The 14,584-nt window shown below is 43.7% G+C and overlaps 1 protein-coding gene across 1 annotated transcript in view; it reads left to right on the forward strand.

Moving 5' to 3' along the window:
- SLC6A3 (solute carrier family 6 member 3) overlaps positions 1–14,584 on the forward strand; it is a 532,713-nt gene that overhangs the window by 114,884 nt on the left and 403,245 nt on the right. Inside the window, exon 3 of the mRNA XM_069219760.1 lies at positions 3,297–3,428. Within this exon, the coding sequence (XP_069075861.1) occupies positions 3,297–3,428 (132 nt within the window). The remainder of the gene's footprint in view (positions 1–3,296; positions 3,429–14,584) is intronic.

Below are 14,584 nucleotides of genomic sequence, written 5' to 3' on the forward strand. Positions count from 1 at the left end.
AACATTTTTAACAGCGCAGTTGGTACCTAGAAGGAAAAGCACACATTAGTCAGTCACATTGTTATAGCTACCTATCCAAGATAGATCAGCAATGAGTCAGTCTTCGTCTCCAGGTCATCAGTCATCAGCAAGTATCAGGCTCACAGAGAGTAAGCCCAATTATCAGCACTTCAGACAGTGGTGGTCATTCTGACCCTGGCGGTCTTTGACCGCCAGGGCGGAGGACCGCGGGAGCACCGCCGACAGGCCGGCGGTGCTCCAATGGGGATTCCGACCGCGGCGGTAAAGCCGCGGTCGGACCGGCACCACTGGCGGGGTCCCGCCAGTGTACCGCGGCCCCATTGAATCCTCCGCGGCGGCGCAGCTTGCTGCACCGCCGCGGGGATTCCGACCCCCCCTACCGCCATCCAGATCCCGGCGGTCGGACCGCCGAGATCCGGATGGCGGTAGGGGGGGTCGCGGGGCCCCTGGGGGCCCCTGCAGTGCCCATGCCACTGGCATGGGCATTGCAGGGGCCCCCGTAAGAGGGCCCCTACATGTATTTCACTGTCTGCTGTGCAGACAGTGAAATACGCGACGGGTGCAACTGCACCCGTCGCACAGCTTCCACTCCGCCGGCTCGATTCCGAGCCGGCTTCATCGTGGAAGCCTCTTTCCCGCTGGGCTGGCTGGCGGTCTGAAGGCGACCGCCCGCCAGCCCAGCGGGAAAGTCAGAATTACCGCCGCGGTCTTTCGACTGCGGAACGGTAACTTGACGGCGGGACTTTGGCGGGCGGCCTCCGCCGCCCGCCAAGGTCAGAATGAGGGCCAGTGTCTCCTGACGTCATTAACTTTCGCCTCGCCGTTCAGAATTTCCTTCCCTTGTCGCGACTTTTTATTAGGGTCTCTCAGTCCGTCCCACTAATTGCTAATTGGTCAACCTTATCAGAGGTTATAACTCTAACCTATAGTTTTTGTTTACCACATGTTTGCGTCGGTTCAAGCTCCATTAGTTTGATTAGTCCTTCTGTCGATGAGAACATCATCCGGCTCTTCAGGTAACAAAATTGTTGCTCACAGTCTTTCAGTCAGTGCTTCCATTGTTCAAGTCCTGGGAAAGTACGTTTAGCCTACTCTACACATAATTGTACCAATTTGTCCTCATCATCTCCTGTCCACTGGTACATTTGCAGAATTTTTTAGCAGAGCCCGTCTGAATTCTGTACAGTTCAAGGTCCTTTTCTCCAGTTACAGTCCTCAGCAGCTCATCGCGTCTCCACGTTTAAGCAAACAAGGCCCATTGCAGACCAGGCCTCCAGTTCGGCTAAGTTAAGAACATGAATCATCATAAAACATAGGTTATGCATTCAAATATGACATATTAGTACAGAATTGTAATATATTTTCATTATTTAGCATTTTGTTAACAAACATGGTGACCACTCCCCGTGGGCACATTCTAATCATACATGTTATTTTCAATTATGAGTTTATTTGATCAATATTTCTCATTAGTATTCATATGCAAATCATTATACATTTCTCATATTAGCATATCTGCTCCAACACCATTGAAGTTTATATTTATTCAGTTAGACTATTGCCAATTGTAATAGCATTGAAAGAGCGGCTTAAAACTAACGTCATTAGCATGAGTTGATAGTAAACCCCCCACCTTCTGCAGCATTTTTGGCAAGGGGTAAATATAGTTATTAAGCCTAGAGATATTCCTCAGACCATAGTGACCTATTATTATTCAACCACATCCATTGAAACCCTTTAGGCATTTTAACTAGAAAAGGTAATATCCAGATTCTCGGGGACTCGAAAACCCTCACCAATTTGAACAACCTTTTGATCAAGATGTAGTTACCTGGGTATTGAAAGCATCCCGTGGTGAAGTAACATAGGGAAGCAAGCCCTTTCCCCTTCTATGATGACCGCATGTTCATGTTGTCGTGAGCATACAATAGAAATGTCAGGGGAATAGCTGCCATTCACCTAGAATTCCCAACTTTTCAATAAATGTCTGTAGCTGAAGGCTACTTGTCATACCAAGCATGTTCAACAGTGGCGTAACAAAGACCCCCGCTGCCCCCGCAGGACGGGGTTGTGGGAGGCCGAGCACCAGGGTGCCCCTTCAGCACAGTACACTTGGCTGAGACCTGCAGAGTGAGTCTGGAAGGGGGCCCCTTTGTGTGCTGTGCAGAGGGCCCCCTCAAGTTCTGTTACATAACTGATGTTCCTATCCTACATTTTCATTAAGACACGCATGTTAAAAAGACCGCACCCTGCGTACAGAAGTGCAGAGTCCTTTAGGCAGGCTGTAATGTACAGATATGCAATTGTTTTCCTTGCTTAAGCATTTGTGCCTAGGGAGCAGAGGCAAGAGCACTGACTGCAGACCAACATCCAAGTACTGAGGATACCAAAGTATTGCACCAGTTTCAATATCATCTTCTCAAACGTTGCATAGGGAAATAAATATCTGAAAAAAGTATTCATGTTTAGTATATGAGTACCTGACGAACATCTATGGCCTGAGTCTTTTAACTGAAGTTTTTGCGATTTACAACTCATAAAGAATCCTTGTGAGTGGTTGTTTGAGCTTTATTGTTATGATTATCATAATAATTCTTCTTCCTATTATTATAATTATTATTATCCCAATACTAATACTAATACTATTACTACTACTAGTACTACTACTACTACTACTACTAATAATAATAATAATGCTACTACTTCAACTAATAATAACATTAATAATAAAGATAATTACTATTATTATGAAACAGGATGATAATAATAATAACAATAATGATAGCAAAAACTATTATTGTTATTAATATTATACTTAGTATCATTATTATTACTGTTGCTTCTTTTATTATTGCTATTATTTCTATTATAATTATTATTAATTATTTTTTTAATCATTTTATTAGCGCAGTAGTATTTCAAGCCTTCAGAAGGTGCAGTCAACCATACAAGCTGCAGCAGGTAAAATGTTGTGCATTTTGTATCAGTAACACCTCCAACCCCAATTAGTATACATATTATTATTGTTGTTATTATTATTATTATTTACCCTATAGCATTATTATTATTATTTACCCTAAAGCAGTGTTCGCAGGTTTATGGGCCTAGGCTACAACAAGCTAAACTCCAATTTCTAGGTAGTCAATGATAAGGCACTTTCAGAGCAATTTCCAAGGGTTCTCGTTCAACAATAAACGTTTCAGTAAACATACACAGGTATGTGATTGTGAAAACTAAATAATCAATATAAGGCATGTCTTTGCTTTTTTCAACAGGTGCGTTCCTGGTCCCCTACCTGTTTTTCATGGTTATTGCGGGGATGCCTCTATTTTACATGGAGCTGGCTCTGGGGCAGTTCAACAGGGAAGGAGCAGCTGGCGTCTGGAAGATTTGTCCCATTTTCAAAGGTAATGCCTTTTTTAAAATGGGTAGACTACGCAAATTAAAGTGACAACTCTGCACTCTAACAATTTTACTTGATATGTTAAAGGCTAGAGCAAGACTCCCAATTCACAATGTGGCACTGTACTCCCCATGATCTTAGCACTCTTCTTGCCATGGTCACGATAGAAACTCAGAGCAGCCTTGGCAAATTGGGTCAGCCCAGCCCCCATGGGTATATAGTGAGTGAGCCCCCCCCTCCTAACCCCCCGAAGAAAGGTTGTGAAAAAATGACCAAAACAGTTAATTATACAACACATTTTTGATTATAGACTCAATTGTATTAGTCTTTAAAGCATAGTAAATGATGACCTTTCAGAGCACCAGGATATAGCAATCTTTTTTGGGGCTCTTCAATGATTCCCTCATCATCACCCTCTAACAGTGCTTCTCATTTCCCCACAGCCCCTCTCTCACATGTATTTCATTTGTTTTATGGAGCCTCTTTACCGCATAGAGTGTTGGAGCCCTTTACATCACACACACATATAGGGACAATGAATCATACGTGCATGAATCAGTGTATAGAAAATGTTGACAAAGGGGACTTCATGGTGTAGGATTCACATGTATCAACACTGGCAAGCATTTTTTAAGAGTGCTTGGTCTGCGGAAGCATACACTCAGGATTCAGAACGTAACGCAGTGGTTAGGGTTTTACCCAAACAAACCCTTGTTAGCAAAATTTTGATAATAAAAAACTGGAAAAAACATTACTTTCTAACCTTTTAAAGTTTCATAACTTTCAAATCTAATTCATACTATGCACTTTGCATGCAGCTCTTTGATGGCAGTTCATAGCTGACTGTGCTAGATTGTGATTGTAACTTATGAACCTTACAGTAACAAAAGGATCTCTATGACAAAAGCAGTATCCCACTGAGTTATGGACATCAAATACTGTTCTAAAATCTGCTTGGTACGCGTTTTTGCAGCATGCGTAGTAACCTTCTAAGCTACCTTAGATGAGTCTAGACTGTCACTAGACACAACTCCAATCTCTCCACCAAGTACATGAATCACCAAGGTTATCTTGGCACTTTTATTGTTGCCTGAAAATTATTGGAAATACAAGGAATTCTGCAGTGTTTTCAAAACTGCTTCACTGATCTAAAAGCAGCCCTCCAGTAAAAAAAGAGTCCTCTCACCGTTCCAGCCTCCCGGGGAACTGTGCGATACCCAGTCCGGACAGTCTGGCCTTGCTTCTCACGGTCACCCGGTAAAGACCCAATGTCATACTGTGAGCACAAAGTGAACCTGAAGCACCAACACAGTCAGTTTACAGAAGGTGTGTAGAGACCCTGCACTTTTGAAATCCATGACAAGTTTTGCAACCTCCTTGTGACATGGAATGCTGAATTAGAGGCCCTTTGTTTTTCTGGCAAGGCCAGGCATGAAAACTACCCGGTCATGCCCCTTTCAATGTCCATGGCTGTGATGGTCTAAAAGCACTACCACCACTCCAGGTCCCACCTCTTCACTCACATGGTGGTGGTGTTTTCAAAATTTGCAGGTCTGACTGTGATATTGTTGTAGTATAGGTCACTGCACTTTTATTTTTTGATATGTTGATTTGTTAACCAAACATTGCAAGGCAATGAGCCGGTTCATTATTTTTTAAATTTCCTGCTGGCAGAGTGGGGTGTGAAAATACATGATGCCTTAGTCCATCGCAAAGGAGATTTGGCCTTTTGAAACATTTGGGCATTTTCAGGCAGGACAGCTCCTCTAAAAGCCAGCCTTGCTTGCAATAGCATTATTAGATGATTCTGCCTCAGCTCTACTGAACTTTTTGAGCTTGTGTAGGCCCCTACACTGGTCTAGTGAAGCATAATCGGAGGGAACAAAATGGGGACTTTGTTTTGGGGGCTGTGCTAATTAGGAAATTAAATCTCACAATGCAAATGTGATTAAAAAAAAAAACATTTATCCTCCTATATGTCAAATACCTCTCTTTTCCTCTATACACCACTCCAACCCTTCTTCACATTGAAACCCCCATGTCCCCTCTAAACCCAACTTCCTGTTTGTTCACTTTGTAGCCATCATTGCAAACACTCAAACGTCTTCAATGGTGAGACATTTGCTGACAGCTCTTCTAGACTGAAACTGTGATTCATTTTAAAAGAACAACACTTTTGCACTTCCCTTGTGACGTGTTCTGTCAATTAACTTGGTGACATAGCTCTGTATGCCCAGCTTTTGCTGAGGAGATGTCAGGGTGACTTCCTCATTTTTTCACTTCATCATGCATTAAATTCTTGCAGTGCCCAGTGCCAACGCATTTCATCCTTTGCTGAAATCAGTGCGTGACGAGATTAATAGATCTTTGAACCCAGAATACGGTTGTGGGGAGACAAACATAGATTTACAACACATTCTGTTTCGGCAACAGTATGACCAATGTGGTCACTCAAGGAAAACACCAGTCTATAATCAAATCCAAGGGTTTTTATTACAAGTGTACACTTAGTGTCAAACAGAAAACGCACAAAACGAAGTTATAAAGATACATAATAACCAATGGTTGACCAAGGCAGCTAAACAGATTCAGACAAACTAACATTAATAAAACTAGGCACTCAACAAAAACAATGCAGAATATCAAAAGAATCACCTGATGGACAGAAAATAAACACTGTTCAGGTCTTATAAGCATTTAGGCTGTTTAGGAGTAATCTACAATTTAGCTATCTGGGGCAAGGGAAAACCCTACAGAATAACCAATTAGAATTTAACATGTGCTGGGCAGAACACATGCACAAAAATGAAAGCTTTCAAAAATAAGTTAGAAACGCCTACGGGAAAATGGAAAAAGGGAGAGAGTCAGCATTTCAGAAGCTCTGCCAAGAGTCTTCTTCCTTTGGGTAAAAAGAATCTCTAATCTCAGCAAACGAAGTAAAATTGGCAGGGGCAGAGAGGAATGTACCTCTCAGAGTTCAAAGGCCACAGCTACCAGCAATGGGGGCTCAAAGAACTCTGTTCCGCAGGGTCTGGAGGGGGACTCTGCCTAACCTATCTGGAAAATGATATATTAAAGTTCATAGGGCAAAATGATTCATCAGTCCATCGTTCCACATGATGTTAAGTACGTAACATCCAATAGAAATCGATCATGCGTCACAAACTGCAACTATTGGTGAGGATTCTGAGAATTTTCATGAGAACAGTATCCGTTTGTACTCTTAAATGCAAATGATAACACTTATATATGTTGGCAGTTCCACAGTCCTGAATGTTGCATACTCAAGGACGGCTTCCCACGCTCAATATGTGTAGAACAATAGACATCTATCACAAAGCTAGCATTCTCATGAGAACAAGATCTGGAAGAAAGGTTCACATTAACAAGAATGACTTGGCAAATTCTGCAGAATCCCAGAAACAGGGCCTAACAGGATGAAATAACTCTGTTAATATGGTTTTCAATGCCACTAACTATTAGTACTTTGGTTAACATAATACATAAACTGTTAAGTATAGATGATCACCGTGACTTGCGGGACAATACTAAAATCTCTGCTACACCACCAGCAACACGCAGAATACTTTAATTATGAAATTGTTGGGACAAAAAAGCCCTCTGCATGGTTAAAGACGTGAACTGCTGCCCTGAGTGCCCTACTGTACAGTTGTCTGGATCACTAATGCTGATTTTTTGTCACAGACATACACAGACATACACGGATGCATGTGCGCCATGATATAGGCCTTTCCCAAGGATTGCAGTCTTGTTGGACTAGGAGTGCCACCCTAAGTGCTATCCTCATAGTGGTGGAAGGCTACCACTCGCACCAGGAGTTAAGCTGCACAAGCAAGATGGTGGTAGCTTACTCTGTAGTGATCAGTGGTAGTGAAAAGGTCCTTTTTACTCTGTGCCACTGGACTGAGGCATACAGGCTCACTCACCTTTTTCAAAGTTCTGCTGCTGTGTGCTTAACTCACCCTTGGCCTACATCAAGTAAATGTGGAGTTCTACGCAGCACAGGAGTAGTGACTCTGTGCTGGATATATGTGTGTCTGATAAGGGTAAAGTACAGGGATAGAGCAGTACTGTGTAGTACATATGGGATTAGTGCAAATACTAAGTGTATGTATGCCTGTTAGGAATACATTACATGAGAGATATAGTGCTGTGCATTGTTTGTGTAATGAATGCATGTGCTGGGTGTATGTGTGTTTCTGTGAAGTACAATACATGAAGGTGGAAATGTTCTGCAGTGTGCACATGGTGAGTGTGTGTGCTGGCGGTGTGTGTGTTTACAAATAGCACCCTGATACAGTATATAAAAGGTTCAGTGCTGAACAGTGAGCGCAGACTGAATGTGCGTATTGAATAGATGTGTACTGGTGCAGTGCATTGAGGGAACAGTGCTAGACATTAAGGGCCAGATGTAGCAAAGGTTTTTCCCAATTCTGTGTCTATGGGAAAAAGTGTTTGTACATAAGGCCCTAAGGGGGTCATTCTGACCCTGGCGGTCATTGACCGCCAAGGTCAACGACCGCGGGAGCACCGCCAACAGTCTGGCGGTGCTCCCAAGGGCATTCTGACCGCGGCGGTATGGCCGCGGTCAGAAACGGAAAACCGGCGGTCTCCCGAAGGTTTTCCGCTGCCCTGAGGAATCCTCCATGGCGGCGCAGCTCGCTGCGCCGCCATGGGGATTCCGACCCCCTCACCGCCATCCTGTTTCTGGCGGTTTTGACCACCAGGAACAGGATGGCGGTGAGGGGTGTCGTGGGGCCCCTGGGGGCCCCTGCAGTGCCCATGCCAATGGCATGGGCACTGCAGGGGCCCCCGTAAGAGGGCCCCTAAAAGATTTTCAGTGTCTGCAATGCAGACACTGAAAATCGCGACGGGTGCTACTGCACCCGTCGCACCCTTCCCACTCCGCCGGCTCCATTCGGAGCCGGCTTCCTCGTGGGAAGGGGGTTTCCCGCTGGGCTGGCGGGCGGCCTTCTGGCGGTCGCCCGCCAGCCCAGCGGGAAACACAGAATAACCGCGGCGGTCTTCTGACCGCGTAGCGGTATTCTGTTGGGGGAACTTTGGCGGGCGGCCTCCGCCGCCCGCCAAAGTTAGAATCACCCCCTAAGTGTTCTGTGAATGCACAGTGAGTAAGTGCACCTGCTTTGGTACATTATATGGAGGAGCCTAGGTTCCATATTGGGAAGCCTAGCCCTGCCTGGTGAAGACATAAAGAGTAGAGGGATTCCACCAGACAGATTTGTGTATTGCTACATTCCTGTGTACTGGGTGGGACACAGTGGGGGAAGGCGGGAAGGGATCCTCCCTTTATATTTCAAAAGGGTGCCCTTTGATTCAGTGATAGATCACAGAGAAGGGACCTGGATGCATCTCAGGAAGGCAAATAGGGCTGGTATGAGAATCATAAAGAGTAGAGCTGGGAGCCTAGGATTAACATTTTGATGCACATATCACTGTACCTGTTATCTAGGTGTGAACTTTGGTCATCCTCATGAATTGTGTTGTGGGTCAGTCAGCTTCAGAGTCATGCCTGCTGTGACAGACATACTTTTAAGGGGAAAGAAGATAAATAGAAGTGGATACTTCAAAGGCTCAGACCCTAAATCACATTTTGGTGTCTGGAAATAGCTGAGTGGAAGCAGCTCCAATTTGCTGGACGAGTCGCAGCACTGCTTGGAGGAGAAAGCCTGCATTAGCCAGGTGCTGATGGTGAACTGCACTTGGCCCTTCTTTGCTGAACAAGATGTGGACTCAGAAGTTCCAATAGAGAGGCACTCCATGCACTGATATACACTTTCATACCCCTGGAGCAGGTTAGACCAGAACTGGGCCTGTGGGGCTTTGGGGGACTCACTGCTAAAGGCGCTGAGGCACCATCTACACGTTTGACTATTAACTAAGGAGTGAAAGAGGAACTCTTGAGTCAGATCTACTTGTATGCATTCCCTGGAGGCGGCCACCAGTGAGTGGGGAAAAGTCCCAAACACATTACAAGGTAGAGAGTGGCACAGGGTTTTACTTTTCAACTACTAGGGCCCCGACCTCAAGGGGAGTGTGTTATTGCAAATGAGTATTGTTATTTGTTTGCATGTGTAGAGTTAGAAATAAAATACTTGTTTTTCTAATAAAAGTATGCATTGGACTGGACATTGATTTATTGTGCATACTGTGTTCGCTTTGCATTATGAGTCATGTTCACTTACCTGTTTCTACAGTTCTCCCACCAAGGGACTCATCCACAGCTACCACTGAGAGTCAAGTGTAGAAGGGCTACTGGACCCAGTTGTTCAGGATCCATAATATGTTGGGCCCCAGAATGTCACCAGTAAAAGACCTCAACAACCACAGTTGGGCCCAGTAGCCTGTGACTGCCCCGTGGACTCAGAAATGGGTTCTAACAGAAATAATTCACTATGTTTCTATCATCAAAGAACTTGTTCCTTCTTTTGTGTGCCTACCATACAGAGTTGACTGTCTTTAGGTGAAAGCCTTTTGGGAACCATATAAAAAATGTATAGTAATGACGTCACCTGCCTCCCTCACCCAAAAATTGATAGTTCCACAATACACTAGATTTTAGTGGATGTGCTGGGAAACCTCTCTATGACAACTGTGTCCCTCAGGCAACCTGGCAATCATCAGAAACAGTCCAAATAACTGCAAAATCTATATGTTTGCCTGGTCATTTCCAAGCACCCCCTGAATCTATTTATTACATCTTCTTCTGTCTGAAGCACAGCAAAGCTTGGGAGTCTCCAACGTTTTACCTTCTGATGCAATAGATAACCCCTCTTAATCCTGCGGGTGCACAACTTTCATACCTTAGACAGCAGAGAAACTAGATACATGACATCAGAGCCCATCTGTACGTGCATGCCGAACATCAAACTAAGGTTCGGAGTGCCCAAAATCCCCACCAAGAGTTATTTCTCCGCAGTTGATTTGGCCTTCATCCAGTGTTCCAGCTAGTGTATCAGAGACACTAGATAGTATAGCTCAAAATCCTGAAGACCTGGCCATCCTGCTCATATTTGAGTTTCAAGGCCTTAGGCCTAACATTTGGCCTGGCACTCATCCACACCAGCTGGCATATGACAGTGTCCAGTACTTTAAATACATGTCATAGAACAAGACACAATACCCTCTGCAGCAGGTAAAAACGTCACAGGATCATAATAATTTTTACCAGTGCTGTGTCACCAATATAGAGAGTAGTAGGGTTACCACAATGTGATCAGGCTCTTTAGGTGACTGAAGACTCTCCTGGCATTCAATGTAGCCATATCATCAGGTTGCTGGGCAACATGTATCCCAAATATTTAAACACATGGTATTGTAATGTTACTCCAGACTTTGACATCTGTCCCTTTACTGTGAGTCATACCTCCCAAAGGAAATAGTCGGGACTATTGCCACTTAATGCACATATTGAACAGACCACCAATCTCTCCTGACTGGTACTACCTGAAAGGGGTAGCCTGCTTGTGGTTCCACATATAAACTCGACATATACGGAGACTACATGCATGGTGTCTTCTATGGTTATTCCCCAGTCTTCCATATACCTTCTTATGTGAGCTTCCAGTGATTCTATTACCAGAACAAATAGCATCAACAACAGAGAGACCGTTGCTATTGTGCCCCACCCCTTTGTGATTTCTCCCCCGTCTTCACTCTGGCGCAAGTTGAGATGGAAATAAATCTGATCTGAACAATAAAGAATGGGCAAAGTGAAACATAGCCAATCTACCAACTGAGAACTCCTAACATGAATCAAAGGCCTTCTGAATATTAAAAGAGGCTGTTTGTGTGGGGGATTGGTAGAGCAGCTCAGTGTGTTTTCCTGCCCCATGTGCTAAAAGGAAAGAGTTAAGGGGCATGTAAAACATTTCAGGAAAATAGTGGTGACCTTATATGTGTTAGAGTGCTTGTCTTAGTTCCATTTTAGCACCTTTGGACACCAGGTAACCTATCTGAATTAATTTACTTCGCTGGGCAAAACAGAAATGTTACCTGCTTGGGTGGTAATTTCGTTGATGTAAACTTGCCTCACGGACAAAATGGCAGTTATATCTTCACCTCTCAGAAAGTAGATACGCATGTATCAATAGCCTGGCAATTGAGTCTAAGGATTCTAATTAGTTCCTTAGCCTAGGTACTGTGATCACACTTTTTTGCAGTGTAACCACCAACACCCATTTCTGTGAACCTTAAGTGATCCTGAGAACCAGACAGAGAAAACTTGAGGCATGTCTCTCAAAATGCTGACTTCTTTTGGTGCTTAGCAATGAAAGCCCAAGCATTGCATCAACATGTCACTTTCCAAACTCATCCACAGCCTTGGCTTAGTCTCTCCGTAATACCATGGCAGTTGGGTCTCAGATTCAATGTCCTAGTGGGTTCTGGGTCTATGGTCTTGATGCTCCTGTATTGACTTTGCTAGGTATTTCACCACATCTCCCCTCCATGTCCTATTGTCCTCAACTGGTCTGCCTATCTCCTTCAAGTCCTCTTCTCCTCAGCTGGTTCATCTCACCACCCTTCTGCTTCTCATCCTTGTCTACACCGTTATATGCCTTGTGACTCCTCTTTCCTCTCTAATCCAATGGTTGGATTCTTGCCTTCTCTCTCCACTGTCTTCTCTTTCTTCACTCCACATTTTTGTCCTTACTCCACAAACCTCCCCAGCACTTCCTGTTTCAGATGGCTTCCTTTAGTGCCACATTGCCAGACATGTATGCTAGTCACATTCTTTTTTTAGGTCAGCCCTCTAGTTGTTCCATTTTGTTTCTATTCCAGGGCTTCTGCAATAATTGTGCAGGACAAGAAAAGGAAAACAGTAGGCAGGGTACAGTCACACCGGTAGCAAAGATAGAGATTTTCTCTAAATGTATATGGTCCACTAATGGACTCCTCATATTAAAAAACAAAATAGTTACCAATGTAGAAAAACAAAATCGGTCCCACTGTGAGGTAAAGTTTGGATCTTAGCTGCAGCTGTAAACAAACATAATGTTATTACATTTCAATCCTAACTATGTTCAGCAGCATATAGTGCTGTCACACCTTTGCGTTGTACATTTTTTAATACCAGACTTACCATTTTCCTCAACACCTAAGGTTATTTGTAATAGAGCTGGGATGTGTCATATATTAAAAGTAAAAAATAGCAGATGTTTCCCATGCAATTCAGAATGTAATATAGAGATGCAAAAACCCATAATGCATAAAAGAAGTAGGAGATGTGGGTTCAGATGTTCTTTAGGAAAGACAATGATCTGTATTGAAAAGAAGTCCAAAACACAGAAACAAGAGGGGGAGGGTGCAGTGAAAGTGTTGGTATGTTAAAGAAAACACATCCAGGCTTTTGGAAGTGGGTGTCAGCAAACTGGGGGATACACTGAGCACAAAAGAGTGCAGGTGCTAGACTATCTTTGAAATTAAATGTATATTTTTATCTCCTGTGAGGGTCTCAAGGAGCTGTCCATGGGCACGGGGAGTTAAGTAATTTGCCCAGAATCACAGGATGTTGCGCTGATGCTTGAATCCGGGTCTCCAGCTCCCGAGCCAGTCGATCTGACCGCTGCACTTCATCCTCTCTATCTGAAATTTGTACAGATATTGGCCCAGTAAAAATAGTTACAAAAGGTGTTCATCAATGTTGATGATTAAATGAATCACTGCAGCAGCAGTTAGAATAAAACACAGTCACTGTGTATTTATGTTCAAAATACAAAACTGCTCAGAGTATGTTCCTTTTTAACCACACCACAACAAACCATGTGCAACTATGAAATATAGTTATAATCAGTAAAGAAAAAGAAAATGATTTAAAAAATATGACCTAAATTGAAATGTCCCATGATGGAATGGGAATATTCCCTGTATGGTGTACAGTAGTGTTCACCTGCCTTGATTGTCTAACTGCATATATCTGGTATTCTGACTTTTGATTTGTGGCCTTAGCGTCATGCTTATCTAGTATGTGTGCAGAGGCCTGTGTCTGCCCCTGACATAAGCAAGGTCCTGGACTTGTGCTGTGACCTGGAGGGGTACACAAACTGTGCCCTCATTGTCACTGGACTACTGAATGTATTGTGGATTTAGTACATAGAGCAGTGTTAGCAATGTACTGTGTTTTTTCAGTCCATAGTTGTGACCAGACCTGCCTACTGGTCTACAGATGTAAAGTTGTGCTTCTGTGAGCTTACACACATCCTAGTGCAAACATTGCTCAGTGAATGTTGCAGGTTTGTGTGTGTGACTTGTACATGCATGGTTTGTGAGTAATCCAGAGAAAGCAAGGCCTCTGGGATCCATTTTGGATACCCCAGGCCTGGTTTTCACCCAAGATGTTGGTAAAGTTGTTTTTCCAGATGTTGAAGGTATAATGCTGATATTCCTGATGATGGAAAAAGGAGACCTAACCAGTGAAATGAGGGGAGTTGAGACAGGCCTTCATAAGAATTTAGATTAGGCTTTCACTTTGTAAGGAGCCACTGAACACTGCCATTTGGTAGATGGTTTGTGTGGGACAGCAGACTATGTTGTGTAATGTGAGGGAGGCCTTTAGCATAATGACCTGTGATCGACTGTATTGTAACCAAAGACTTGGCCTGTGTGTGTGTGTGTGCATCTTAACCAGACAAACAAGCCTTTGTGGGACCACAGTGGCTGACCTGTTCATTGACAGTGCCTCAAATACCTGTGATGAGTCAGGCCTGCCAACATTATGTCTGCCAGGTGCCAAACTGGCAGCTGTTGTGGAGAAATGGAGCTATTAGCTGGTGTTCCACCTTTCAGAAAAGAGGAACAAAGACACAGTCATGCAGCTGCCCTGAGGACTGATTCACAGGGTGAGGTAAGAAACTTAACACTGAGAAACAAAAGACTGAGCGCAAGCTGATCAAGTACTGAGAACTGCACCTAAGCTCTAATCATGCAATACCTCTTTCCGTAAGGGGAGGGATGATCAGATTAGAGAGTGGACTCAGGGACAATAGTAGACAGGGATCCAGCATTCCTAGTGCTCACAGACACTAACTTATATTTGGTTGTTAGAGTTTAGTATTACATTGTAGTGTGTATAAAGTACTTTCTTTCCTGAAGAATAAGCACTGGTTTGACAATTTGTTATTG

Source organism: Pleurodeles waltl, chromosome 2_2, assembly GCF_031143425.1.
Source record: "Pleurodeles waltl isolate 20211129_DDA chromosome 2_2, aPleWal1.hap1.20221129, whole genome shotgun sequence".
Taxonomy (NCBI): domain Eukaryota; kingdom Metazoa; phylum Chordata; class Amphibia; order Caudata; family Salamandridae; genus Pleurodeles; species Pleurodeles waltl.